The sequence below is a fragment of the Leuresthes tenuis genome, unplaced genomic scaffold (genome assembly GCF_036924035.1).
Source record: "Leuresthes tenuis unplaced genomic scaffold, fLeuTen1.0.hap1 SCAF_21, whole genome shotgun sequence".
Classification (NCBI taxonomy): domain Eukaryota; kingdom Metazoa; phylum Chordata; class Actinopteri; order Atheriniformes; family Atherinopsidae; genus Leuresthes; species Leuresthes tenuis.
Window position 1 is genome coordinate 8,007,858 of NW_027325375.1, and position 25,705 is coordinate 8,033,562.

Sequence of the window (25,705 nt, forward strand, 5' to 3'; positions counted from 1 at the left end):
TACTATACTGTGCAGGGGATTATAAGAACATACACTGTAATGAAGTGCTTTACTGTGGATTTTATAACAGTGTCTTCCAGTGTTTCACAACTGCAGTAGAATATTAAACCCTGAAGTTTAGTAAACAGTAAATGCTGTTGTGTTACAATAACGATAACTGTTTAAAATGACATAAGACTGACAGTTAGCCTACCGTCATTTACCATGATTATTGCACAGTAATATACTGTTAAACTTTACATGGATGTAGAATACTATAATGCCCAACAAGAGTCAAATGCTGGAATTTTCTCTGCCAGTATTTAGCAATTTCTATATTTCACAGTGGAATTCTTATCAGTGAAATGGTCGAGTGATTAAAAAGGACACAGAGTGTGCTATAGCTGTAGCTCGACTAAGCTTTTAAATTGAGAAACAATTTAGCTGGCAACAATGAATTGGACAGCTCTGTACTTTTTACATATTCTGCATGCTTTGTTTCTTTAAATCTAATTAAATGCACTTCCACTGTTACTATCTTTTTCATTTGTAAACTGGCTATTTTTGTGACTTCTGGGTAAAAAACTCCAACAGAACATCCTTATATAGAGGAGATTCTTTATCCCCAAATACTAAAAAATACCAAAAAGCTCAGATTCCTACTTTAAGGCTGCTCCAAGTTATAAGACACATAGAGCCCCTTTGTGGAACTAATCAACTCCCTTTGTTTTTCCCTTGACCTGTGAATTCTCTAAGTAATTGAGCCCTTCCTTGTAGAGGCAGTTCACCAAATACACCCATTCTCACCTATCGCACAGTTAATATTATTTCTACTGTTCAAAAAGCAACAAAAAATATTTAAGAGAATGCAATGGGAAGCGTGGAGTGAGCACAGAGCACCTGGGCCAGTGTCAGTATACCCGCAGGACAAATTCAACTCCAAACTGCATATTCTGGGCGCATTAGTCTGAATTTGAAAAATTTGATTTAGTAGGATTCAGTCAGCCCAACATTATGTATTTTAAAGGTCAAGTTTTAGTTAGGCTAACACAGTAAGTCAACTTTTTCTATTTTCATATAAACATGCTGACTTATTGTGTCCAAGGAGGGCACATAATCAGCTCTGCCCTTCTGTCATCCCAACACCCTGAAATAGTCTGAAGGACCCTCAGCCTAAAAAAAAAAAAAGACACAACCAAAATGCTGGAAGACTAGAGTGAGCAATTCCACCTGATCCTGCTTTAGCCCCCTTGAGCAATGTTCACTATTCAGCCAGTAAGAGCCCCCCAAACATACACAAACACACAACCTAATTTACCATCACACTTTGGAGCAAACAAACGTCTACAGCCTCTGCATCTTCTCCCTCTTTTCGAATTAATGACGAGTGTGTGCGTGTATGCTCAGTTCGTGTGCATGTGTACACACACGTTTATGGGTGTGTGCATTCTACATTCTACAGTATCATTCGAATTTCCAGGAGAGCAAATTAATTGGCAGCCTTTTGCAATAATTGACTTCTACCACACACACACACACACACACGCACACACACGCATTAAGTACACACAGTGAGCAATCACATCTCTCTCTCTCAGACACGCAAACACACATGCTGCTCGCTGACAACAAAGCTGCTGGGAGGAGGGAGGGATGATGAAGCGAATCCAAAATTCAATCGACTGTGTTCTTGTTTTGAGCAGAAGGCACACAGTGTACTGTACTGTGAGAGGCCATAAAACTCTCACTCTACACACACACACAAACAGCCTTTAGTAGACACACACAGACGTTTCAGCAATCACCCTCCATCAAAACACTTTGTCTCGCATACAAAAATAAGACTTGGCATCAGAGCGGAATACCAAATCAAGCCCATTAAGGGAGAACAGGGGCACTCGCTACTTAGCAACCAAAAGGATTTAAAGCTGCAATATCCCTGTAATAAAAGGAATAAGATCAAGTCCTCCTGTTACTTTTTTCCTCCAGTCTGAAAATAGAGAGGGATGAAAAGTCAACTTTGAGCTCTAACTTTTTTGATCGACAGGCTTTGGGAGTAATCGACACCACAGAAAAAAGACTGCAGTGATTGGATTACAAATTAATCTGCTGGAGCCCTTTGTTTGGCAAGAACTGCTTACTTGTATTTATTCTCTGGGAAGGGATAATCTTTTTAACATCTTGAAAATAAGAATTGAGCTTGCACATATGATTAGAATTTGTGTTGTTTTTCTGAGTTGACCAATTTTAATTGTGGAAACAATGATATTCAACACAAATTTGTAGCTGAACTATAAGCCTAAAAAGTGATACAAAGTTTTAGCTTGCAATCTGAAGCTGGGAAAAAAAAATCTTCCCATGGGGACATTGTATAAGCAGCAAAAAATGCATCAGTCAATTTGACTGTTATTTTGTGTGCCAATAAAGCCACATGTCATAAAGCCAAGTGTCATGTGATTAAAAGGACACCCTCTTTCAGTTGTAAGGTTTACATTTCTGGTATTTACCAAGTTTTGAAATGAAATACAATTTCATAGGAACAACATGACATATTCCACTGTGTAACTATTCATCAAACAAACAGCCAAAATGCAGAAACAGTGTGTGAAGTTAATCCTTTCTATGTCCATGGGAATCAAGAAGGTAAGTAGCAGCCAGGTGCTCCTAATCAAATGCTATTGATTAATTGATCATATGTAAATGTGAACATCTATAAAAGCAGAAGTTTTGGCAGTTTGCCGGTCTGGAGCATTTGGGTGTGTGTTAACACAATGCCAAGGAGGACAGACATCAGCAATGATGAGAAGCTATGTTAAATGTTAAAGTTCATGTCAGTACAATTAGAAAACATATAGCTTGTTTGGAGTGGTTGCAGGAAAAAGCCTCTTCTCTCTAAAAAAAAAAAAAAAACATGGCAGCACAGCTTAGGTTTGTAAAGTTACATCTGAACAAGAGACCAAAGTGGAGATGTTTGGTCATAATGCACAGCAGCACGTTTGGAGAAAACCAAACACAGCATATCAGCACAAACACCTCATACCAACTGTCAAGCACGGTGGTGGAGGGCTGATGATTTGGGCTTATTTTGCAGCCACAGGACCTGGAAATCTTGCAGTCAGCTAAAGCTTGGCTGAAACTAGGTCACACATCAGAACAATGATCCCAAACACAGCAGCGAATCGATAACAAAAACTCTGGAAAAGAACAGAATCAAGGTGTTACAGCGACCCAGTTAGAGTTTAGATCTTAACCTAAAATTCAAATGATGTGGTGAGGCCTTAAGAGATCTATGCATAGATAAACAAATGCCCCAAAACTTCAATGCACTGAAGCAACACTGTAAAGCAAATTAGGTAATAATTCCTCAATTTGAGCAACTGATGATTCTACAAGCTCAATCATGGGGTCCAAATTGTTTTTCACACATCGTTTCTGCATTTAAGTTTAGTTTTTGTTAAATAATGACATAAGGTAACATGTGATGTGCTGTTTTTCATTCAAGGTTGCATTTCCCCTAATTTTAAGATCTGATAAGTACCAGGTGATTTAGATACTTGCATAGCATATGTACATTGCTCAGGTGTGCAAAAACAGTGAAAAAGTAAGTCATGATACAAAACACTGTTAGACTGACAGACAATCTTTGGAAGTAAGTGACAAATTTCAAAGGGGTGCAAGTTACAGTTAATACCCACACAGCATCTTCCAGGAAAACTGTTATAGGTAGAGCCATGCTGAGCAAAATGACATTTAAGGCAAATGGCCGTCTAGTCTGAGAGTGGATCCAGACACAGAGCTGTCAGCCTGGGCAGCCAGAGGCTTTATCAAAGAGAGAATCATCCCTCATGTGCTGTTCAGCCAGGCTATTTTTATGTTTTATTTCTTCAAAACCACTTCTTTTCCCAGAAGCTCGAAGCACAGGTACACTGAGTTCTGGCTGAGGAGGGCAGCTGCCCTGAGTAAAACGTTTCTAGTGAAGTCACATTCACGCAGGACCGAGGTCTAACAAGCACACCCCCACCCTGTCCCCCCTCCCCATTCTCTGCTAGGCAACTAAACATATGAGTTTTTTTTAAATTTTTTTTTTAAACATACAAATTTGACAGTTACTGCTGACACTGCAGTATTATACGTAGACCCCTGCCTTGTGTCACCTCTCACTTGTCTGTCCCCCATGTGCCTTTTAAGTAATATAACCCAACTTAGATTTCTCTGGTGACATGATCCCAGGGTTTTTTTGAAAACACTAAATCAACAGGTCCAGGGAATAATGGCAAGAAGTGCAGGGTAAGTTTGAAGCTGCAGGGAAGGAGTAATGTTATGCGACGAAAGAATGAGCTACTGCTGTTTGTCTTCTCTGTCATCCTGTGTTTATGTACCTAGAAAAACAGCAGTACTGTGTATGTGTGTAGTTGTGAGAGTGTGCATTCAGGAGAACATCAGCTGTGAAGAAAAATGTACATACAAACCACTTAACACTGAGACAATTTTTTTCTCCCTGAACTACTTCTTTTCCTTCTACTTGCTTTTAATAGCACTTTCCCCCCTGCCGCCCCTCCCTCCCTTGAGTCCTCCATCTCTCTTCTCAGTCACGCATTCACACACACACATACACTTTAAAGAATTTGTGGCCTGGAAGCCAGTCAAGTTTCATTAATTTCTGGGTTTGGGTACAGTACAGTGTGTTCCTGGACTCACATCTGCGAGCGATCATAAATGCTGGAATGCTGGCAGAACATCGAGACCTGCCGGCACAAATATCTCGTCATCACTGTGAGGGAAGAGCGGGCAGCCCGCCAAAACAGCCGACCAAGTCGACTGCCAAACAACCAAACAAATGCCACGAAGATAGAAATACAGACAAAGCGCAATGGGAAAGCAGCCCTCCCACCTCGCTGCATTCATATCCAAATTCTTTGCATTTTTTCTCATCTAAAAAGCCCTGGACATTTACGGGGGCATTTTGCTCCTACACTCAGATTAAAATCAATTTGGAACAAAGGTTTGGATTTTAGGGAGCCAAGTTAAACAGCTGGCCAGGGACGACTGGAGAACATTAGAAAACTTTAATAAAAAAAGACACATTTCCAGTAGACAGTAATCCAATGAATATGTACACGTTTATTTAATTTTCAGTTGTTTTTGTTTAAAATGTTTCTTAATTCACGTCATCATCTGGGAGGAGGGCTTTTGATGTTGTTGATTGCCGGCATTTTACTACCACTTGGGCAGCATCTTTACAAGAAATTAGACTTTTCTTTTCACAAGTAATCAACCACTAAGAAGAAAATCCCTTCTCGCTGGTTAGAAATGCTATTCTAAACTGTACACCTCCCTGTGGAAATATACTGTGTTGGCTGTACTGGCTCATCAATGCAGCCAAGCCAAACACAAGAATACCAAAGTGATGAGGCCTGTGTGACACACCACACAGTTTAAGCACATGACCAAAAAAATGCCAGAAGATTATCATGTAAAGTCATGTTTCCATCAATAATGTAGACACTCTGAGATACTATTTATTTATTTGTGGGTAAACTGTAATGGAGCTTGTGAGTGTGCTGCATAAAGGGCAGGTCTATCTAAAACAGGTTATTCACATCCAAGTTCATTATTTGGTTTACTTTGTGAATTCTTTGAAAACTGTTTAAAATGCCCCTCTGATCAGCAAATTGTTCTCTTAAAAGGCTTAAAAAAAGCAGTGCATCTCAAAGACAAAATTTGTCAGGAATCTTTTTATTCCAATAAGTAATAATTTTACAATCATTTGCTAGCATAATTTGTATAACTAGGATACTTCTGTACCAACCCCTCTGGCACCAACACTATATTTTTGTAATGAATCTGTTTTGGGTTTATCAGGATCAGTGTTACAAGTTAGGGACACTTCCTTATATGGGCTAAAGAATAAATTGAGAATCTAAAGGCCACCTCACACAACTTTCCAAGTGATTTATATCAGTAGTACACATGGTTTGTGTGTATGTTTTAATGTAAGCTTTATCCTTAACCATGTAGCTTTTAATTTGTAAAATAAGATAAAATAATGTTACTTTTAAAATACCATTGCTCAGCACAGGACTTGAATCACACTTTGTTTAGGTCCACTATCCAAATATGGACTTCCAAAAGTGGACTGTTTCGCCTGCTATATGAAGACCGTCTTCCCCAAAATGTGCCCAGGGGGCTGATCGTTCAGGCAGATATGATATGTACTAACGTTCAAAGAACATTTTATCTCTCTAGTGGTCACTAGAGCAACTGCACGTTTAAAAGTGCAAAAATGGAATCCATTAGGGTGACAGTCCTGTAGTAAAAAGAATGTATTAAAGCCAAAAATCACAATCCTTTTCAAACTATAACCAAGTAATGTTATTGTTTAAACCCAACCAAGAAGAAATGAAGGTGTTTAATCAAAGTGTTGTTGAGTTGTTGAAAATGGAGGACTTTGTTGTGTCTCAAAAGACTTGTGAATAAAGACTGCTCCAATGTGTAAATGCTCTTACGAGCTGCATTGTCCACTGGCACCTGGTACTTTACAGGACCCTGTCGTGGGCCACATATTAAGGTATGAACAGGTGACCTATGTAATTGAATTAATTGGAGAACTTGTTAGGTAAAAGTGATGCAGTCGTGTTTTTTTTGTCTTTTTTAACTAGTTCACAAAATTAAGTGAAATTGTGTTCCCTTATCTAGTCATTATTTTAACCCGAAAAACAAACAAACAGAAAATAATGTCTATGAAGAAAAAATGTATTAATCAAGACCCCTGTCTACATCATAATGGCTATTTAGATTTTTCCATGCCTTTGCACCCCTGGTCTATATGCAATCACAGCTTTGAGTACTGAAACAAGTGCTTATGTAGTATTTCATCTTTTGTCTTGAGATGAAGTTGGTTGTTTAAACAGGTTTTCCATTCAAAATAGCCTTATCAAAAAATAGTCAACCTTCACAAAACCTAACTAGAGCATCTATTAATATTCTTTATCTTTAGCTGTACATTTTACCTGATCACCTCCATTCTCTTTTAACACAAAGGTTACATACAGTACATCGAACAAGTAAAGAGCAAAGTGAAGGAAGCAGACACGTAGACGAAATGTTGAGGAGTGTATGTTTGTACTATTTCTGTCTCCCTCACAACCAGATGACATATTACAGCTCTCTCCATTCAAATATCATCACATTGTGCCCTTTAGCCAGACACTTTGCATGCAACTGCCAGTTAAATAAGGATGTTTCTCTTGATATGCTTTGGGCTTCACTCACTCACATACACATTCAGCCAATTCAGATACATGGAATATGTATACACACTGTAAACGGAAGACTAAAATTCTAAAGGAAGAAAATAAAGTGAGATCAACTAAATTTTAATCTTATTATGCTGCACCGGCTTGGTCACAAAACAAACAGTGAATCAAATCAGCCAGGTCTGGTCTGCTTTGATGAGCAGCAGCACGTTCCACTACTCAAACAAACAAGCATACCAGGGTGAGGTTTAAAAGCCAGATCACTTTTGATGTGGTGAATCCAGTTCTATCGATGTGAAAACGCATAGCATTCAATGCTAATGTCTCATTTTATTTAGTGCTGGGCACTATTCATTGAACTTCTGTAATACTGTAGAGTTTATGCATAGATATCAAACCCTTTTTACATTCCTTTCTATCACAAAAACAGAAATAGAATGAATGTTTTTTCTTAAGTGCAAGAAATTTTTTAACTCATAAGCCAGCAGTCTCAAAGGCTTAAAAGGTTAAAAGCTTTGCAACTGCTTTTATTAAATAAAAATGTCTCTTCAACAAGCAAATTTTAAACATGTAATTTGAACGGCATTGAGAGTGCACTCAGAGTTTCCCTTTCACCATGCTCAAGCTATTCAAATAGGTTTTGTGCAATTTCTCATTTTTACATAAACTCACTGACAAATAGACAACATTCCACCCAAGCAGTGGAAAGTGGACATCTGCCTGAGCAAAGTATCAAAATTCAGTTTCCAGCCTTAAGTATGAAATTAAGAAAAAGTTGTATATGCTGTAAATGGTTTTGCAATATTCTCGTTACATTAATTAGGTCAATGTATTTTTTACTTATTTTTTTTTCAAAAAGAGAACAACATCTCGAACCTCAAAATGCCCTCAAAAGGGGCTGAGAATCACAGTTGCTCACGAGGCCCGAGCCCCACCTCTGCAGGCTTGGGCTCAGCGAAGGTTGTCAGACATTAAACATCAGGTGGAGATAAAAACAAAACAAACAAACAAGAAAAGAACGTGGAGGACTGAGACAGAACGAGATGATAGAAAAAAAAATAGCTGGCACAAGGTAGACTGTACATACTGTACCCTCAATGGTGGCAGGCAGCCCAGACTGGCGAGCGGCCAAATTCTCTGTACAATAAGCACAGAGCGACAGACGGATGGACAGACAGGCAGGCAGAGAGTGAGAGACAGAGCGGAAGGCAGAGGGGAGGGAGGAGGTAGTGGCAGCAGCGTCTGAAATGCTCCACATCCACGACACACTGCGCATACCAAGAAGCTTCTCCAGTGTCTCGCTCCATCTCCCCAATATTCTGTCTTTTCTGAAGCAAACTGAAGGATGATGGCGGCGGCGGCGGGTTGAGGAAGAAGAAGGGGATGAGGGGGCTCAAGTTGAGGGTTTTGGGACTCGGTGAAGTGTCATCATTACAAAGAGACATGATAAAAATCGAGATGTGGTGTCAGACCGAGAAAAAAACCCTTGAAAGTCAAATGGTGGAGGAGGAGGAGGAGGAAGAGAGAAAAAAAGAGAAGTGCAAAAAATAAAAAAAGACAACAAAAACTATCAAAGAAGCCTCGCCTCGGCGCTGTCTCTTCCCTAACCATCGCCTGTCTCGACAGAAGCGCTTGTCTTGCCTTTAACGCCAGACCAAAGCGGCTATGAATCAACACTGATGTGTGTAACAGTACAGGTTGATGCTGTGCATCGAGACAGCCTTACATGGAAAGAGGGAAAAAAAGAAAGAAAAAAGTTTGTGCACTTGCTGCCACAGTTGCTAAAAATACTCTGCCCACATCTTCCGCTCAGCTGCATTTCTCAAGGTAGAGTATGTGGTTCTTCCTAGAGTTTTTAATGTTATTTTTTTTCCATTTGATCTATCAGAAGACTTTCACCTCAGTAGAAATCATATAGTTTTATCATGAGTTAACCTGTTGATATTAGAGGATTCTTAAGAATCGGAATCAGTTCAATTAATGATTACCCATGTGAGGTCAAAGCCTTTGCTGAAAGACTTTTATCTCAATATTCAACCAATATTTTTTTGTCTTCCTCCACACATTCCTTCTTTTACTTTACACAAGTTATACTCATTGTCTTTCGTCCTTTAAATAACAAGCAGAAACCATTTTTCTAGCTTATCCTGTGGGAAACTTTAGTAGATTTTGTTATCTGATATACAGTACAATACTAGAATTTACTACACAATACACAGGAATAGAAATAGAAATGGCAGGGAAATATAGGTGAAATAAAAGCAAGAATTATTCATATTCAATCCATGGATAAAAGTTTCCCTACCCCTCCAAAGCTAAAGTCTTTTATTTTTCTGAAAAAAAAAAATAACCTAAATGCTTCTTGGTGCTAGCTATAAAACATCTGAGGCTTCAACAGACTCTTATTCATTAAGCATAAACTTTTCATTGAATATTAATACTTTTTTTTTCACAGCTCAAGATGACCACCTCAGCCTTTTTCACTGCGTGCAATGAGTGGTTGGTGGTACTTTTAAAAAACAATTCTAGAATTCTACATAAATATTATCCTCCAAAATCAGAGTTTTAAAGCATGACTAGATTGACTGACATTAATGAGAACCAGTGTAAGTGACTGACGAATGGATGAGACAATTGGCAACACCAGTGAACTTGAGGTGCGTGGTTATAGCTTTGATCCATGACAGCAATTTTGTCAGGAACACTAGCAGAAGAATATGTATTAACAAATCATAATTTGTTAATACATATTCTTCTGCTAGTGTTCCTGTCACAGGTTGTTTTGAACAGTTTTGTTTCACTGTAATTATATCCTGTTCTTTGATAATTGAAATAAAAGATTCTACACGGTTCATGTACTAAATGGTTTTCAATTTTATTGCACTTTATTGGTCATTTTTAGCATAAAGTATAATAAAATACCCCTAAAGCTGTTATGGTTTTTCCAGTGTTTTAACAAGAAGGAGAGGCAATTCGTATGCTACTTATTATCACAGTTACAGGGATCTTTGGGCTTATTTCAAGTGGGTTTGTATAAAGTTCAGTATTTGTCTGCTTACTTACTTGATTAATTAGTGTATTACTTGCAAAAGACAGTGGTCAGAGCACACTCAGTTTAGAGCATCAGAGAAGATTCCTGACAACACTTTGCTCCACTGCAAAAATAATTAAATATATATACACATATTGCTCTAATCATTATGAAATTTCTGTTATTTTGTTGTATTAGATGGGGAAAATGCAGTCTAAGTAGCTGTCAGCCTGGCTACTTGTCAGAATTCCACCCTGATTCAACAAAGTGACTAAGCTCTGTCTGCCTACGTGTGGCTGCTGGTAAGTCAGAGTAGTGACAAATACTTAAAAACCACTTAAAAAATAGAAGACAGAACAAAATATCACCTTAAGGTAAATCAAGATTGCAGCTTGTAAACTAGCCAGCTAGCTAATGTTAGCGGTTAAATAGGCTTCTCTCTTGCATCAAAAATCCCATAATAGCAAAGACCAAATGCAAAACTTTAGGCTTGAAAACATTACTTCAGGCATAGCTTAATCTCTTATATACAAACTGTGTTCAAAATTAGTGAGGATAAAGAAAATATGTCATTATCAGTACCAGAAAACCTTTGACGTCTTCAAATTCTGCTATTTTGATTTCAAATTGACACAAATCTTTTATAACTTGTCTTTTCTCTTTGTGGCATGGTCTGTTAACCTGAAAAGTGTGTTTCATTCCACGTGACTTGATTATAAACAGTATCAAAAAAAATTAAGACTTTTGTCAATTACATGCAAAAGAAAATTCAAATAGAACTTTTGAATACTACTACCTGTAAATTGTGTAAATTTATGGAAAGAACTTAGAGGACTTAGATGGAAAGAAATTAGAGGACACAGAAGTTAGGTGGACATACAGGTTAAATACCAGGGAGTACTTGCTTACTGTATTGGCTATGGTTATCATAACAACTAAAACTACCCAACAGCCAAATTTTCCAAACTAAAACACAGCTACAGTTGTGAAATATTTCTTGGGCCGAACTTAAACCTGGGACTTAAAGACTAATCTTTACGGTTAATCACCAAAGCTACACACATATACTTACACAAGAAAGTGTCAGCACACAAGGTTGCCTTGACTTGCTACCTGTCACCACTTTATCAGAGTTAAAGACAACTTTGACTAGGCGTTTACTTTTGTCACTGAACAGTACAGCATAATGTCACATCACAGCAGTTTTAGAACAGATGCCTTAAGGCTGAACATTATATCTGAGGAAGCATATACAGTAATTGGAGACACACTGGGAGACACGCACAATAAACTCTTTAAACCATCTTATATGTGCTCTGTTGCAGAGCTTTGTCCTGTCTACTTTGACAAGTGTGTGTGTGTGTAGGAGGGGGGGGGGGGTAACATGTATTCACAGCAGGAATTGGGAAAATGGGGTTTAGATTTAAAACAAATAGGGATTATTTGCTTGGAGCAACTTTTGCTTGCGACATACTGAGTTGTGTGCGGATCCAATTCATAGCACAGCATGAGTTTGTCATTCATCTTTGTTGAAACATGGCAGGAGTATCGGCATTCCTATCAGTGACTGTTTAAGTTTTAATGAGATATGAATAAACAAATTAACGTAAGTTATGCTTTTTGGACCACTGGCAGTGGTCAGATAGGGAGCAGGGGGACGGGGGTTTTGGTGTATGCCAACCACCGATAATGATAATGTCACAGACAACTCAGACTCCTTAATGCGTCTCTGGGCCAACAAATGGATTTGGGACATTGTGCAGAAGGGGTTACTTCCATTACTTTAACAGAGTCTAGAGAAACCTTCTGCAAGAGAAGAGGGAAAGTCCTAGCTGCCTATAAAAGACTGCCACTGCTATAAAAGCAGTGCAGAACTAAGTAACTAAGTAACAAAAAGACTGCTGGGGTGTATGCGTTGGGGGGGTGGGTGTAACAATGTCAAACTGGATCAATCAATGTATCCAGTGTTCTCACTTGTATTACCTTATAGACCTCTACTGTCACAGAGGTGTAGGCTGACAGGGTGATGATGGGCAGGCACCTCTGGGTTAAGCATTACTGGGTAGAAGAGTCATCACAACCGGGCTGTGCTCCATATTCATAATTTTAAAAACTGTATATTCATAGCAAGATAAAGCAAGCACAAGGCCAGGTTTACTCTAACTTAGTCTTCAGGTTGCAGCAGCTTCACTGTTGATATATGTTGTAAATAAGTTTTTTTTATCTTCAAGATAAAGATATTATGATCAAGGGTCATAATATGGGGTTAGGGTTTAAGAGTTGACATTTTTACCTGAATGAGACAGCAAATGCATCCGCAGACGGAGGCTGTCCAGGAAGCTCTTCCCGCATAGCTCACAGCTGTAGGTCTTCATTCCACTGTGCATCTTTCTGTTGACAAAAAAACAAACATTTTCTCAACTAAGTTCTCTGTTGGTAACAAAATAAGTCAGACCAATCTCAGATTAATGTACATTCATGCCATTCAAGTACATGTTTGTGTTTCTAACAAAGTGGCTTTTAATGGCTCACAATATACAGCACAGAAAAAAGCTTGGCCTTTCATATTTATTGACAAAGCCTACACTCCATCATTTGTAACATGAGCACATAACAATAACCATCAATTTAACAAGTTCTCCAACTACTGCACATATTCTTCCACAAAGTAGATTGAACCAAGGTTCACAAAGTTCTATTCAAGCAGAGACCTTCTCAAATCCCCACATCTCAAGTGCAGCAGACAAATTAGGTGCTGGAAAGTGAATCAGCATGCTTTATTCATGCAAACATGCAGGACAGCCACTTTGTGTTATGAACTATTTACGGGGCTACGAGGTAATGAGGAGGTTGAAGTCAGATCTGCCATAAATGGTCTGTTTCCAAATGAAAAGTCATTAGGGTGTAACACAGTTCAAGTGAACAAGGTCAGGCAAGTCTACGGGTCAATATTTGATTATGTAGTAAAGGCCTTGAAGGTTAGGTAACTAAATAACATGAGACAACAGATAGTGTATCCTCACAACCCCCTTCATTACGAAATCCTCAAAGAGCCCACGGCTCAGTACAAAGCATATTATTCTTGAGAGATATCTGAAAGTGCTCTAAAGCAATTAAGGTGACACGAATTGCCAAACAACTGCCACAGCGCCTTAAGCTTCCCAACAACTTCAAATAGTTCATCTTTAGAGGGGCACATACACGCCCATGATAGCAGTGACTGTTTGTCAAGCTGGGGCGGTTTGATAGTTGGCAAAATTAATCTTTCACTGTGGTCGCTTTTTAACAAAACACATTTCTAAAAACTAAATAAGATTTTGTGACAATACCAGGAAATCAAAACCACAACAGGTGGTGATAACACTATTGTCCGCAGGAAAAAAAAAAAAAGAAAGGGTACGAGTCTAAGCACAGTTCTGGCAGACATGACGTCAAAGACATTTCATGGTCCCCACTTCGAACCAGGTGGCACAAAGTGATCAGCCTGGTGCATTCTAGGGGAAACAATGCCCTTGATAAGAGATCCGCTCAACTTGGGCGAGATGACAGCCATCCATCTTAGAGACTTTCAACAAAGCCTCAGAGGAGGTGTTGGTGCCACTCTCCCAAAACATGACTGATTGATGTCAGATGTCGAATGCAAATTGATTTACAGCTCTCTTTTGTGCCTCGAGTAGCGCAGGGAGAGACAGAGTGAGGATGAGACAAAGACAGCCAGAGAGAGATTATAGTATGTTCTATGGCAATGACTGCAGGAGTTAATAACCAATCAACTCTAGTATGACTTTGCTCACAATTAATTGCTGCATAACATCCTTGAAACTGGATAAAAGTGGGTACAAATCTGAGATATATGTTGAGAGGGTGAGTAAGCCATGAAAATCATTGAGCACTTTGAAGTTACGGAGAGACTCTGGAAACCACAGGCTGCATGACAGCCCTTTGGCAAGCTGTGAGTAATTAAAAGGCCCTATAAATGCCAACTGCCTCAAAAGGGAAGGGCAACACTTAAGAAAGCCAAAAATGGAGAGAAACTTGAACAGAGGTAGCAGTGTCACACCTGGGACAGAAAACAACCTTGTTAGCCTGTAATGTTTCTTTCAGCACACAAAGCATATCAAGGTGTTGAGCATAATCATAAAAATACATTTTTGTCATAAAATCCACCTCTGTATGTACCAGAATACTATATAAAAAGCAGAGGAATCTTAAAAAAAATACATTTTAAGTTTTTTTTTCTTTAAATTTCACAGTCCATGGTTGTAAATGGTGAGATTTTAAAATCCCTCTGCTGTAGTTTTCTGTCAGGCAACTACAAAACAGTAGTTCTACAGTAATGCTCTCCAATGGACCTAAGACTGCTGTTCACTACCAATGGTGTGAACAGGTAAAAAAATAAAGCTCTAACCCTTCAATTAATTTTGCACCTGAGAAGTCATCCACATGAATGACAAAACCAAATGAATAAAGCTACCGAGCAGGATTTTTTTCTGTTAAGGGTCATATGTGATGCACTCACTTTCACCCTGATAAAGAAGAAAACACACGTTAGCGGTAAACTGCAACACACACAGTGCACAAAGCCTTTCAAAGGCCTTTTGTGTCCCTCCTCAATCTGACCATTGTGCCCCCCAGACAGAGCACTGATAAGGCATGGATGGACTTATTAAGGGCACTCAGAGTGGAACCAATGCCATGTTTTTTCACCGTAATGTAGTGCTGATGAGCAAAGCGCGGTGTGTATGTCCATAGCTGAGAATGTGTTAAATTTAACTGCAATAGCTAGCAGTACCCACTGAAACAACTCATTACTTGATGTCCAACAGAATGGAAACAACACCTGTTAAAGTGATTCAGGGAAGGTTTAGGACTTTTAGAAACCTGCCCAATTGAAACACTAATGCTTCCATTTTTTTGGCATTTAACAATATTCATTTAGCCTGAATGGCTATAAACATAAACATTTTCTTAACTGCCTCACCATGTACATTAATTTGAACCCTAACCATGTACTTTAAACTAGCTATACAAAGGTAAGAAACCAGTAGGAAAAGTAAGAAGTTGCACGTGGGAGGTGGAATGAAGGAGACAGCGGAATGAAAATGGAAAACTTTGTGCAAAACGACTCTAACTAGTGAGCTAGTATATTCTGTCATAACCTACGTCACTTGGCAACTGTACACTAGCCAAATGGGGAAAGTGCACATCATAAGAGAAGAACAATTAATAATATTGAAAAATAAATAAATAAACAAAAGCTGAAATTGACAATGTTTCCTATCTTGCCAGACTACGGATCATTTTGCCAACATAGCTTTACTTAGCCTGTCCAAATGAAAGGGCTAATTGAGCTAAATTTCTTAATTTTGAAGCAATTTCAAAATCATATATATATATTTGCTTAATTCAATTAAATAACCAGCAATAGACCAAAAAAGAAAAGTTTTTGGAAATGAACATTTTACAATGCCATCTCTTGGCCTGACAACATAAAAATAGTATAAACTGTAAAACAGTAGGATAAACAGTAAAATATTTATGGACAAAGGATTGGCTGAATAATGTTCAACAGAAGGTAAATAAGTTTTTTTTAGCTTCTTTGAAATGCTCTGTGTGTCACTTCGTAACCTTGTTTGACATACATTGCTTTGACAAGGTTTAATGATTTGTAAAAGGACACTAAAATATTATCTCAGCTTAAAGATTTAGTTCCGACAGACACTCTCCACAAACATTTTCTCAAATCCCATCGTAACTGTCTGCCTTTCTGTTGTGCCTCGGATATGGATGATGAAGATAGTGCATGCGTGCATGCGTGCGTGCGTGCGTTTTGTGTGTGTGTGGTGGTAGGGGTGTGGGTAAGAAGGGTTGGGGGTTGATTTGAAACAGACTGACTGAGGCCATTAAGGAAGTTCTCATAAAACTCTCTCAGGCCATTTACTCAGTTAATAATCGACTTTGTCCAACAGTCACTTTTGACAACCGTAATAAATTTTAAATTTATGTCAACAAAACATATGCTGATCACCTCGTGCGGTGCGTTTCCTCATAAAAACCAGCCCAACCAAGGGCTGTTTGACTTCATGTGTGTGTGTGTTTGAAATGTGAGTCGATTACAGGCCCGTGTTATTGAGCCGTAACAGCTTGCCTCGTGTAATTCAGAAGTTCTTTTTTTTTATTCTTTTGTTTTTATTCCCCTCATATTGCCGCCGGACTTGGCTGGCCATATATCATAACTAGTGCTGCATTTGATGAAGTAAAGACCCAAGTTTCCCACCTGCCCTCTTCTTCTGCAACAGTTAAAGTCAAACTAAGGTGATCTATCGCACTACACACTAAAAAAAAAAAAATATTTCAAGTTCTCCATGGTCCTTAGATGGTTTTGGGTCATCCAGATTTCACATGACTAGGCTTTGACAGAGGCAATGGAGCTATTGCCAAACCTCATTAAATCAAAAGACTTTGCTTGAAACTCATGCTAAAGCATCACCAACATCCAGATCATTGGATAAAAAAGAAAAATCAAGCCGAGTCAAGCTTTCTGACTTATACTGTTCTTATTTCTCATTACTTGTTTACTGTAAATGTCTCCTTCAGCAGCCTTAGGATTTGTTCTATGTCCTCATCTACCCTTTTTTATCTCTTATTTCTAAATTTATATCCCATCTTCTATTACTTATGGAAGCAATAAAAGACCATGAAATGTAATCCTGAGGTCAGAGGACAAGGAACTAAATGGTACTTGGGTAATGCAGGGCCCTTACCCAATTTCAACCACCAACCAGAGGTATGGTGAGTGAGCATCTGAGACAATTACTGAGGACAACTTCTCTGCTGTGTTTAGTTGACATAACAGCCATCAGCTTAGCATAAAGCACACATTTTTCCTGTTTTTTTTTTCCAGCCATGCAAGAAAATGTGATTTTTTTTTTTCTTAAACCTATGTAAGTATCAATTTTCAATAGGCAAAACTCCCCATGTATACCACTTATAATACAAATCCATCAGGCATTCAGAATAAAGACACATGTGAACTGCATTGTAATGCTTGAATTAGTAAATAAAACCACAGCTGGAAACAATTACCCTTTACAATGGCAACGCAGCAACAGGACATGATGTTAACAGAAAAGACAGGTCAATAAATTGGATTAGAAATAACGTTCAATAAAAAGACTTCAAACAATATTCATGGTATAAGTGGCATGATGCACTCTAGAAATAAGAGCCTATATAATAGCAGTATATCCATTTGAGGATAAAAGCACAGGGTGAATGAAGGCTATTGCCGCTCACACAGCTCCACGTCATGCCGAACAAAGCCAAAATGATGCACGAGGCAATTCAGTGACACTTGGGTGGCTGATCCTAATGCAGCCATAAGTGGCGCAGTGTGTCGCTGCCACCTCTTATTTTGGTTTTCTGACAGAAAAAACGCACAGTGGGGGGAACAAGTGACTTTTTTCAGCACAAATTTCTGGTCCATTAAAGGACTAAGAATGACACACAATCAAAAATGTACGACCAAAACAGTAATAGTGATGTTCAATGAAACAAAAGGGTAATCAGGAATGAAATAAAATGAGCCTGATATCCGCATAAATAACAACAAATGCCTTGATATGGCGCCTCATTTGTTTGTTCCCTTCCAGAGCACAGTCTTGTCTAGTGATGCATCATGTGTGATTCTTAACATTTACATGCATCCATTTTGTCTGGAAACGGAGGCAAAAGCTGCTTCCTCTCTGTCATTTTATCCTTAATTCCACTGCCCTCCCTTCATCATCCCACCTTTCTGTCTTTGCACAATCAAAATGTATCAAGCAGGCTGGTGTAACACCATTCGGCGTGGGCTGCTTATCCCGAGTCCTCCTGCACATATCAATGACTTGGCCCCTGTTGTCCCCCGTCGGGGAGACGTTCATATAAATTCAAGCCACACACGCAAACGCCGAGACACTTGTGTTGAGCATAGATGAATAGCAGGGCGAGAGGAAAAGAGAAGAGACAGAGGAATAGAGAGGGAGAGTGCCACTGTCTTTCATTTTCATTGTGTTATTTATAATATCGCAGACACTACCACCCCCAAATTTGCCCTGAGGGTGTCTCAAGAGAAAAACAGCTATACCACACTGCCGCTGTGAAAACAATGAAGAAATTGACATCCGCGAACAGTGACAACAAACACGTCGCCTTGCTGGAGCAACACAGTGTCTGTCTCAGCCTGTACACAATGTCTACCTTAAGGAGATGGATTTTTTTTCTCCGATCAGTGTAATTTTGATACTAAATGTAATTTTGAAAACTAGGTGTAAGTAGCTAGATTAATGACCTCAACATGTTTCATTAAAATCCAATCAGTCATGCAGGAGTTAGCCCACAAGAGGTGTCCTAACCAACAAATCTAATAAATTATCACAGACTACTTTGTGTCTCTAAAGACTATGTTTATAATAAATCCTTGCAAAAAATTATCTCCACTCCCTGCTATTTATCTAGAAAAAAAAAGTTGAATGAGATCTAAGAAGAAGATGGATGAGAAGAAGATGAGTAAGCTCTTGTCAAGGTGCTACAGTGGAGTTAGGATGATGTATAACCAGTAAAATTAGGCACGGCAGATCTGACCATTTTAAATCATCTTAATTTTCCATACAACATGCTTTTTAAAAAAATAAAAAATAAAAAAAATAAACTAAATAACTGTCTCGTTCAAACTTTCCTAATCCCGCTAAACTGAGCAAAAGCACGAGTGGCTCATACAAAAAGATGGTGCTCAAAGTGTTTCAGAGATTAGAGACTGAACGTAGACAGTTACTGTTTTCGGAAGATGTGTCAGAAGATTTTCTCTGCTGAATTTAAGTTTCTTTCTCTGGCTTTTAATTGGGGTCATGTAGTGTTAAGGTGTAAAGTGTTTTATGTGCTTGAGAGCATATATTTTGGTGTCTGAAGTCACACTTCATTACTCTACAAGGTTATTCAGCCTTCTCTGTATCTCTGTCAAACTTCAACTTCTGAGGATGCTGCATTCAGTGTACCTTGGAAACAGAAAGTTAAAACACTTCTGCACTTGCCCCTTGCGTAACTATTAACAACAAATTAGTAACTTATAATTAGTTTTATAGTTCACTTGTTTGTTGGGATATATTTCATATTCCAACAAGAAAATCGGTATTTTAATTTGTGTTCTTTAGAGAGACTGAGAGAGAGATTGAAACTCTGATTTTATGATGCATCATTGAAAGCACCACCTCTGCAGGACTGGTAACGGACTCTACCCAAGAAAAAAAAAAATACACTGGTGAAAGATTGACCATGTAAGCAACAGTTCTCAATGTTAGCCACTAAAAACTTAAAGGAAGGAGGAAGAGGAATAAAGTCCAGAGTCTGGCCAGCTGCCATTATTTTCTGTGGTGCAATTTAACAACTTGGACTGTTTAACACACTGCAGCCCAACCTGACAAGATTGTGCCTAAAAGAGGGATCAGTAGCCTACCAGTTATCAAAGGTCCAATTAGTTTGGAGTGTGGTTTTAGCTCTTAGGCTATTCACTGTATGTTCCTACTTCTACAGGAGTCAAAGGGGTAGACCGTGAGGAAGAGAGGCAGAGTGGAGTCAAGTGGGTCACACCACACCTGTCACACACACTAAAATTATCTATTTGAATAGAGGTGTAAATCAATAGGTGAAAAAGGAGCTGCTGTATTGTATTTCTTCATCATTTCCACCTAATTGTGTCACAGGCAGATTTTATCAGGACCCCTGGAAATTTGTCAGTTTGTGATAAAAGGGCATTATATGTCTCCTTTAAAGCTAAGATATTTTTTTCTATTAAAAAAACTATAATGTTAACAGAAGTATATTCAAGGTTTAAGTCTCATTGACAACATAAAGCTGATGTTTTTTTCTGGTTTTATCTCAATGTGAAAGTCACACTGACAGTGTGATATTTGGCATCTGATGTGCAGAAAAAAGAAGCAGCAAAGCAATGGTGACTGTAATGATATGAGGGAAGAGAAGTGTTTTCAGGGTGCATCACTGAATTTGAAGATGTAATTTACCAATCAAGCCCTAATTTATAACCATTGTGAATGTAAATAATGCTCATCCTGCCTTTCAAAGTGACTCCCTTAAAAAAATGTTTCGAATATACTCAAGATATACTCTTATTTCCAGGTAAACCAAACAGTGGAAACCTGCATTAATTTCCCAATTGCCATCAATGAAACCTACAAATTTCCATTTCCAGTTATAAATCTTGAAAAAGGTTTAATGCACAGATTAAATTTACTTGTCATATGAACTGAGGAACGTCAGTAGGCATTTGTTTGAAAAAACAAGACAAGATTGCTATCAGATACATTTCCTGAGACATCGGGCTTAAAAGCCTGTTGCAGCCAACAAGAGGGTGGTATATGTAACAAGCCCTTTCAGCTTTCATGTCACAGCTGTGTTCAAACACATGTTTGAAAAGAGCATCAATGGAAATTTGCACTAATTATTATCACTGCTGCATGACTGATGAGCCCTATATGGTTAAAATAACTTAATTTTAAAGGTAGGAGATCAATAACAGGGAACTTATAATTGTGCTTCCTAGGCAGTCAGACTATTTCAACCTAATCCCAGTAAGATACCTTGATTCCCCAAAGCTTAGAAAGTAGGATTCACTATTTAATGCCCTTAGTGTTACTCGGAAAGCCATTTCAACCTCTCGTCTACAGTTCCACTCAATGTAAAGTGCTTTCCTCCTTTGACAAAGTCCTTTTATTCAATAAGAGGTGACACTGAAGAGGGAACATGACCTAGAGGTTGCAATTTAAATCCACCGACTGTCAGGAGAGAATTTAACTGTAAAAAAATTATCAAAGCCAAAGCACACCTAATACTAGTAACATATTCAAGCCTCTAAGTGGCATGAGAAAAATCTTTCCACTGTTTGCGAGCAAGATTAACCGAATCTATAAGACTGCACATAATGTTGCAGATGGAAAAATACATTCATCCTTGCAGTTATTTATCAGCCACCCCAACATTGACCAGTCTAAACTGACACACTTGAATAAACACCTTGAAAACCAGTGACAGTATGTATTTTCTTTAAAAGATTGTGCTTAGCCCAAAGCATTGTAAATAATTCAGAGGATAAACTGAGCTATAACTGCATAGAGGTTATAGTCCGTCACTGTGTGGTGGTGCTGGGCAGCACACAGGTGTGAGAGCGTGTATGTTCGCTCCCTTCAGCTCCCCCACTCCCGGTCATTACTATAAATGACAGTGTGCACTTAGTCAACCAGCCTGGTTAAATAAGGATTAGAGGGAGAAAATAACTTCACACTATTGAGGCAAATGGTGTTTGCAAAGTCTGCAACTGAAAGTGCAAACCCGGCTGTGCCTTTAAATAATCTAACATCCACAGTTTTCCCCCCTTTTTTCCTTGATTTCAACTAGACCTAAAGACACTTTCACTCAAGTGTTGGAACAGTGGGAACAAAGGCAAGGAAGGGCATGTAAGATCACATGTATAAAGTATTTCTGTTGAAGCCCATCTCTGAGACAAACAGCAGCCCTGCTGCTCCCTCTTCCCCCTGCCTCTCCTTTGGTTTGTGCATCAAAAGACGCCGCCGTCTGAAAATAGCACGTCAACATTTCTGTGTCGTCTTCTTATTTCTTTCTTTTTTTTTTTATTCTCGACAATGTTGCCAGTTTGCTAGATTCCTGTTTTTCTTGTGCCTCCTGCTTTCTTGATCTGTGAGAGGTTACAGCGCGTCGAATGAAACGGTTGGCTGAGGCGTGTGTGTGCGGTAGAAGAGCTTTGGTGGTCTATAAAAAGCTGCCAGACAAAGTCTTGCCTCTCTCCTCATGCATTATGCATTGGCATCACCTTCCATCAAGTGGCAGAAAAACCTCAAAGATGTCTAACTTTAGCTTCCATTCTGAAAGCCAAACAGAGGAGGAGATGTGTTATTTTGACTGCCGCAGTCGAGCTAAGCACCTGTTACATCAATAAAAGCTGCGTTTCGCAACAAGAACGATGACAACGGCAACCTGTGTGATGGAAGAAGCACCTAAATGCTCTGGATCAAGCTTTGACCTGGTAGGGAAGTTTTGTCTGTGGCTGATAATCACAAAAGACTGATGATGAAACAGCATCAGGAGTTTAAACAACACCAAAAAAAAAATATATATATATATATATGTATGTATTTTATTTTTTTCTTATAATAAAAACAAGATATTTGGAGAATACACTGTGTAACAGACCTTGTGTCATCAAGGTCAGTTCTACAGCTGGCTTGATTACCACTTGTATGTCAGTGTGACAGATCAGAAAAACAGTAGATAAAAGTAGTGCTATATGTACAACTCACAAACTCTACTGTAATTTTTACCATACTAACGTCTTGATCCACTCCTAATTTTTCATATTTTACAACCAAGGATAGAGACTTTCTTATAGTCTTTTAAAGTGGTCTTGAAAGATAGTTCTCCTGACTTTCAAAGTTTTTCTTTGGATGTTGGCTGCGTTTTCACTCATTTTCAGTCCAGTACTTGTACCTGAACATTTTCAGACGGATGTACTTATTTATTACGTTAGGCCACTTAATTCCAACCTATGAATGATTCAATCATAAAAGAGGCACTTATCTCAAATGATTAACCAGAGTTGTGTCTACACACAACAGATATCTTAACAAAAACCTATTTTAAATGTGTCTTTAGGCACTTAGCATCCTAAAGACACATCATTTGTTCCAATTACTTTAGATTATTCAAACAAAAGACAAAAGTGATTCTCAAAGAGCTATTAGATGAAAACTTGTGTCCTTACAAAGATTGAGGGAACTGGACAAGTTGAGGACAAAAGAAGTGTCATAAGTAAAAAACTATATACATCAGATGTATAACAGTATCTGAAAGTCATGTCCTGCAAAGAGGAAAATATCCAGCAAAGACCTGAGAGATGCATCTGGACCTTCAGTTGATCCATCTATTGTTTGCTGAAGCCTCATCAGAAATGGTCTCCATGGAAAGGTGGCTGTCAAGAAGCCATTCTTAAGGAAGGGAAACAGTGAGAAAAGGCTGAGCTATGCCAAATGAAGTGGACTGAGAATCAGTGGCAACAGGTCTTATGGAGGGATGAATCCTCCCCAGAGCCCAGACCTCAACATTATTGAAGCAGCGTGGGATCATCCTGACAGAGAACGGAACAAAAGGCAGCCAACATCTAAAGAAGAGCTTTGGGATGTCCTTCAGGAAGCCTGGAGAACTATTCCTGAAGACTACTTAAGGAAATGACAGAAAACTTGTCAAAGAGGGTTCAGGCTGTGTTGATGAACAAAGGGGGTCATACTAAAGGTAATATTTAGTATGTTAAGTTCATTAGACTTGTGTTAACTGTTAATATATGCCTTACATTCTGAATTTACATTTACGTTTGCAAACGTTTCAATTAATCACTGCATCAATTTCTCATTTTCCTGGCAATGTACAAAGGAACGATGATTGGCATTACTTATTTAAAGCTACACCGCTAAAAACAGACAACATAATTATACTGTACTAATTACTGTAAAAGCTGAAGAATAAATACCAAATAACAGGACAAAGATATAATGAATAGTAATTTTAGCTTCAGTCATAGAATAAACGTACACAGAGTTGTGAATTTTGAGTATGTGAGCAATAATGTGAAGCTCAAACATCGCTTATCAAAGCAAGTCAGCTACTGAATGTATTAAATAGGCAAATGTGCAATCACATGTTGCTGGTCCAACATTATGACTAGTACTGTTGACCAGATGTTGCTTATCTCAGAAAATACTGGCACACTCTCAATATTTCGTCGACAGTACAGTCCCTACCTCATAACACTGCTCAGTGTAAACACTGCTGTTTGTCTGGAAACAGGAGAGGGACCTTGTGATTCTATTTTTTGTAGCAAGCATGAGCCAGAGCAGACCAGTTGACAAGGTGATTATTTTGGTATTTGGCCACAGCCCTCAAACTATTATGCAATGCTACTGGGATTGATTTACTGTACTCCAAACACAGGACAAATCACTTTCTGGGATGAAAGATAGCCACAGGTCAGTGTGTTTGTGTGTTTAGGCAAAAACTGTGCATGTGGGTTTGTGTGTTTATGCAGCGGGAAATAAAAGTCTTTTTAAAAAAAGAAAAACAGGTAAGATTCCAGAGGCTTCTTTTGACATTGGAGATGGCCGCAGGCAGGTTGTTTTGATGTGACTGATCTCACATTGGGGTGTGTGTGTGTGTGTGTGTGTGTGTGGCTAAGGGAGGTTCAGGTGGCAGTGGTGGTGCTGGGCCATCTGCACTGTCATTCACCGCACGTCCGCCTTCCAAGCATCGCACAGCACCCACGGGCGTCCCGCACAGCCCCAGTCGAGGCTCTGTGGGGCTGCAGTAAACAAGTCGCTCTCATCTCAGTAGAGTGTGTGTCTGCTGGGGGGGTTGAGACCCTGTGATACTGCGCTGTATTCCTGTACACATCAGAGTGCCTGTAATAGCATGACTGTTTTGTTTCCTTTTTGATGGCCAGAGTGCTTCCACTCAGATGGACATGTTATGTGCATACTGTAGACGGTGTTGTGGAAAAAGCCAGTTATTACACATCACTGCTCAGTTTTATTCTTTGCATAAAAGCTAACAGGTAACAGTATATTTCTAACGGATTTCCATCATGCATACAGTTGCCTGTTTTAATTCTTATTTCTTCACAGCAACCATTTCTTTATCAATTAACTGATTGGCTAATCAACAGATAAAAAAAAAACGTGGGCCATTTGGTGATTATTTAACCTTATTTTAGGTGGATGTTATTGACAACTAATACAAATAATTTTAACTTTTATTCTCCGTTTCATACTGTTGAAAATTCAATTATAGGAGAGTTTGCCAAATTAGTGATAATCCTACATAGTTTATAGTATATATTTAGTGTTTATACATTTAGTGTTTTTGACATCTACACTTTCCCCCCCCAAACTTTCTTTTCATAATATTAAACTAAATTGAATGAAGTGTTCCCCTTACGGGAAAATAACTGTATTAAATACGACTTAGTAGAGCTTTAAAGTAGCTTAAAGTAAGCAAAAAGATAATGAGGCATGACAATTGTTCCGATTTCTGACAGCACCACCAATGTTCCCTGCAGGTTCCTAAATCTGGCAATCATTGGTGTATATTATGTAACAAGAGCTTGCTATGTTCTTATTTACACCTGATACCTCTTCTTTGCTGGTGTCAAGAGGCAGCGTTCCTTTTGTTTTATTATTATACGTGATCTAAAACATGTATTTGTCTGTATAAACCAGATTGCTAGAGCTTGCATTAATACCTTCATCTTTGTAGAACTATTAAGTGGAGAAAACTTTAGCAAGTGAGTATGACAGCTGAACAGCAGCCAGTGAAAGGAGTGGGC

General features: G+C 38.6%; 1 protein-coding gene across 2 annotated transcripts in view; it reads right to left on the bottom strand.

Moving 5' to 3' along the window:
* The window catches only part of zbtb16a (zinc finger and BTB domain containing 16a), a 141,927-nt gene that overhangs the window by 74,792 nt on the left and 41,430 nt on the right, over nt 1–25,705 (bottom strand). For both annotated transcript variants that reach the window (XM_072374503.1, XM_072374504.1), the window contains exon 3: nt 12,560–12,657. In XM_072374503.1, the coding sequence (XP_072230604.1) occupies nt 12,560–12,657 (98 nt within the window). The remainder of the gene's footprint in view (nt 1–12,559; nt 12,658–25,705) is intronic.